The sequence below is a fragment of the Hermetia illucens genome, chromosome 4, assembly GCF_905115235.1.
Source record: "Hermetia illucens chromosome 4, iHerIll2.2.curated.20191125, whole genome shotgun sequence".
NCBI classification, from domain to species: domain Eukaryota; kingdom Metazoa; phylum Arthropoda; class Insecta; order Diptera; family Stratiomyidae; genus Hermetia; species Hermetia illucens.
In genome coordinates, this window is record NC_051852.1 from 18,908,383 (window position 1) to 18,913,340 (window position 4,958).

Consider the following 4,958-nt stretch of genomic DNA (forward strand, 5'->3'; position numbering starts at 1 on the left):
CTGGAAAGTTCCTGCCGCTGAGTCCCAGCTGAAAAAAACCCAAGGAATTTTCATTAAAATGCAATCAGTGTGATTGCCAACCGCAAGAGGTATGCATTACTCATCGGAATGCACTTACCCTAAACAATCGAGCGCTCATTCAGCCACAATAACTTGCTTTTTTTGGAATAATTGAATGAGGTTGTGTGAGCAGCATTGAGTCATTTCCCACTAGGAATTTTCTGACGACACGCACACACACTAACAGACTGAAAACGACACTGACCGACTCGAGTTTGAAATCAGAAATAACGACCACATGGCGGCGAATTGTACTCGTTTCACGGGGCGAAAGTCAGTACTTCGGCCGACCCGAGTGTTTTCCCCTTCGTCACTGGGCTATTTCATATAAATATGATTCCCCTCCATACAGTGCTATTCACTTTGAATTCAGATCTTAAAGTAAAGAGTTCACCGCGCAACTTGTACGGCAAGAAACTTGTACAGTAATTTTCCTGGTTTTGTGGAGTTAGAAAGTTGAGAGCAGAAGAAAGAAAACGTTTTAAATTTCGAACGGAAAAAGGGCGGAAATTCCAAGTAAACACGGGTTTATCGCCTTGCACTGAACTTGAGAACTATACAAAGGACATTTTTTCCGGTTTTTAAAATCGAGTGGAATTGATTTCGAGTGAAAGGGAGTTTTCTTGGACGTTCGGGAAGAAGTGTGTACGCGTGTCTAGAAAAAACGCGACCCCACGGCACCAGCAGTAAAAGCAACGTCTGCTTGCATTCCAGTCGAATCGAATTCGGTCAATAGACGAGTGGAGCCACATTCAGAAAAAGGCAGCAACAACAACACGGTCGCAAGATTATTGACCCGCTTCTATTATACATAGGCGAGCCCACAAGTGGTATATTACGTGATAGTGCGGTATCGGGTTTACAGCTGGTGCTTTCCTGTGGATTATTCACTAAACAACGAGACTCTTTGAGCTAATTCACCATGGCTTTCATGATGCCCGTTATGAAAAATGAGTTCGACATCTACAAGGGTGGGCGTTCTCGTCGCATTTCGGAATGTTCAAACGGAAGTGCCTGTCGTTCGCGAAAGGTATCTGAGACGCGTTCAGAATGTCCCAGCTTGTCTACATCGCCAGGCAACGAATTCATGGTTGGTTCACCTTCACATCGTGGCCTTCAGTTCCAGAGTCAACGAAATGCCTCGCGTGCATTCTCACGTACCTCGTCCCGTGCATCACAGAATTCCTTCGCTACCTCACCGACCAAGGGAAGCCAAGGATCGAGTCCACCTAAACCGGCAACAAACAGTGGCAGTCAAGGAAGCTTGAATAAATTCCACATGCGGCTAGTGGACAAACTGCGAAAGTCCTTGCGTAAGGACAGCTCAACGGATCGTTCCTGAGACCCGAGTAACGGTATCAGGACGATAACACCCAGAAACACAAGTACCACCTTTAACGATTTAGACAATAATGTGTTAGAAGCAGACGCAGCTGATGACGCCGCAGTTCTGTCGACATCTACACAAAATCTCCTCAATCAGAATATACCGGCATCGAGGATATCCCTCAAATTTAGGAACCAGATTAGTAGTCGAGGAGACCTAGAAGATGCAGATGTCGAGTCACTGCCACCAACATCCTCATCGACAACAAATCGTAAACATTCGCGGTACCGCCGCACCTCAGCACCATCGTCCACACATAGTAGAAGGCGCGGAACGGCAGGATCGACCACGCCTACGGCCTCAGTAGATGACGATGGGAACGGGATAGCTTCATCTTCAACCGGCGACATCTACTCCAGTCTGGAAGTAGCGGGCGAACTTCACAAGATCATCATGGTCAAATCGAAGCCTCCGCTACCGCAACCGCCTCTTCAGCGCCTGCCAGGTACCATGACGAGTCCTTCCTATGAAGGTTCCACCGCTAACAACAACGGCGACGGTTCCTCTGAGCAGAATCCTGGGAAGAACAGTGCAGATCGACCGAAGTCGCGGAAGATGTCCTTCTTCCGGCGCCTGGGACGCGGCCAATGCAGTGCTCCAAGGTAGATAGACGATTGAGCCCGAAGTTTGCTTGGGACTACTTAGCGACCAACTTTACCAAAATGTAATCTTAAGAACGGACGCGGATGCGAACCGTTATTTTCTATATGTGAACGCAATGTACGAGTGGCATAAACTTTTGCTATCTGCTTACAAGTCACGGAGAAGATGAAGGCCGCCAACGTCGGCAGGACCCATTGCACGAGCCTTCAGCGCACCTCTGCAGCCTCCGATCGCGGATATCCCGCCCCCTGTTCTGAACTAAAATTCGAAGGCCTGTAGGCGTGCGCATAGCGCATCATAATTTCATATGGCGGACAGCGAGCAGGCCTGACTCGTCTATATTTGCTGTCGCGTAGCTTTTTGTCTTTCGGGAAAACGCTTTTCTAAAATAAATAAGATCTACCCAATACGCTAAATCTTAAGATACTAAGCAATCAGATATTTCTAAATTGGAAAAGTAACATGACATCGAGTGAAAAGTCGTAAATCAGTGACGGGAAGAGCGTAAGTCATGTCTTTTCAGATCCACTTTTCCAAGTAGCTTTAACTATATTTGAAAAAAGTAAGGAAATGTTTACGGTAATTGGCTCGAATCCAATTTGAAATTTTTTATCTTGTTTATGTACAAACATAAATACTTTCTACATTCTTTGTTCGGTATATTTTATGGATGTTATTTTTAAGTTTTTGTATTTATTATCTTGCGTTATTCATTAAAGAAAAAAAAAACCTCAAAATTAAAAAATGTCTTTCTATTTATGTTACCCTTATTTTCGTTCCGTTTTTATGTAATTGGCTATAAATTCGCCATTTGGCTTTTTCGACCCCGCATTTGGCAGCGTTCAGGAATGTGGATGCAGAATTGTGCTGAACTCACTGCTGACTTGCAGCTCATACGATTTTTGTAAAGTGCAAATTTTCAGTGTAACAGAGAAAGCAGGACGAGGATCTTGAGTTTTCTAGTCCTTATGCAGGCAGTCTCTTTGGAAGTTTGTAGGATATGACCCCTAGTTTCTAGCACCACGTCATTGTCATTTTGATCCAGGAAAGAAGGAACTTTTTTGGATGTTTCCACGTATCTAAGACGTACCCAACAAGTTAGGAAACCGGTGCCCGCTTCTCCCTCATTTATTTACTAAACGTGACGATCCATACCTACGCATCATAATAAGTCAACAACACTCAAGAAAAGCACGTTTATCGTATAACTTTTTCCGGAGACATCTTTACTTGATTCATTGCTAGCAGTCCATGTCTAACTCAGTGAGATGTGGTAGCGGCAATGTGGTAATGATAACCCTTGCAAATATGACGCCAGAGAATGACGCTATCGGAAAGACTCAGGCAACCTACTCTGAACAGGTCTCCTTTTGAACGGAGCCCCCTGTTCTTTCAACTGTTAACACGTATTAGGTGATTACCGGAGTTGAGAACGATGAACACATCTATTAAAACGTTGGTGATCACTGCGTCATCACTGGTATTCATGGATGCATACTTAGAGTCTTCTTTCCACATGTCAGCCCCCATTTTCCATGAAAAACTAGCTGACACTAAAAATACTTGACTCCAGCTAGACCTCAAACCAAAGAACAGCCTGCAAGACCCACAAACCATTTTTTCCGAATGGTACCATTGCCTTCCTTTTTGGCGATCCTAACTCGGTATTCTAAAGAGCTAGTCACCATGCGACCCTAGATCTGTCTTCTCGCATTGAAACGGTCCTGACAGGGTCGTAAATCAACAAAAATAAAAGTAATGAAGGAAACAAGGCAAACCAAGTACAATATACCAAGTTCTTTAGCCCACATTGGGCGCCAACTGTAATAAATGTGGGAGGTTGATCTTAAAGTCCCCAAGAATTGCTTATTGTCGGCGCTAATAGTAATAATAGTGCCAAGGGGGTTGCATCGCATCCTAGAAGAGCTATTGCGCCCCTTTAATGATTACAGTATCTCCATTAGCCTTTTTTTTTGTGCGTACACGGAGGTGGAAAATCTTAGAACGATACGTCCGTCGCAGCTCCGCCGCCCGAACGGCGGAACTATAGCGGGCGCGTGTGGGATTCACACCCACTAAAAACCACCCCCGGTCTCTCCAGCCCCAGCCCCGCGGGACCACCATTGAGGTATTACTTCGCGGGGTAGGTTTGCTCTTAGGCACACATCCTTCTCCTATTTGCAGCTTTCCTCTTTCTTCCAGCATCTCAGTAACCAAGCTCTCCGGGGTCCCGCTCCTGCCCAGCACCTGGTTTAAGCTCCTTCTCTCCATAGCAAATCGTGAGCAGTGAAACATTACATGATCTGGATCCTCCGGTATGCCATCGCATCTGGGACAGTTCGGAGAATCATCCAACCCAAACCGGTGCAGATACTGCCTGTAGCAACCACCGTGTCTCGTGAGGAACTGGGTAATGTGGTAGTTGCTCTCCCCATGTTTTCGCTCAAACCACACCCTAATGTTGGGAATGAGCCTGTGCGTCCACCGACCTTTCGCAGACTCGTCCCATCTGCGTTGCCAGAGATCAAGCGACTCTGACCTTGCCGCACTTCTACGCTGTGCATGCCCCTCCATATGTCTTGCATTGTACAGGACACTCATTTCTTTGGCCAGAATGTCAACCGGGATAATGCCTGCCACCACCAATACTGCCTCATCTGATGTGGTTCTAAAAGCACTGCAAACCCTCAAAGCCATCGGCCGGTAAACCGAGTTCACCTGCTTCCGTCTCTGAGAGTTTGCAAGGGCCTCTGCCCACACAGGCGACGAGTAGAGCAGGATGGAGCGCACCACTCCGGCTAGCACCAACCTCCGGCAATGTTTCGGTCCACCAATATTTGGCAAGATTTTTGCAAGTGCCGTGGTGGCACTGGCTGCCTTTTGGCATGCATACTCTAGGTGTTCCCTA

At 46.3% G+C, this 4,958-nt stretch overlaps 1 protein-coding gene across 1 annotated transcript; it reads left to right on the plus strand.

Moving 5' to 3' along the window:
• The first annotated feature begins 421 nt into the window (after window positions 1-421).
• On the plus strand, window positions 422-2,795 carry LOC119654208. The gene has a single exon (XM_038059411.1). The coding sequence runs from the start codon at window positions 983-985 to the stop codon at window positions 1,400-1,402; it is 420 nt and encodes a 139-aa protein (XP_037915339.1). The 5' UTR covers window positions 422-982; the 3' UTR covers window positions 1,403-2,795.
• Window positions 2,796-4,958: the final 2,163 nt, after the last annotated feature.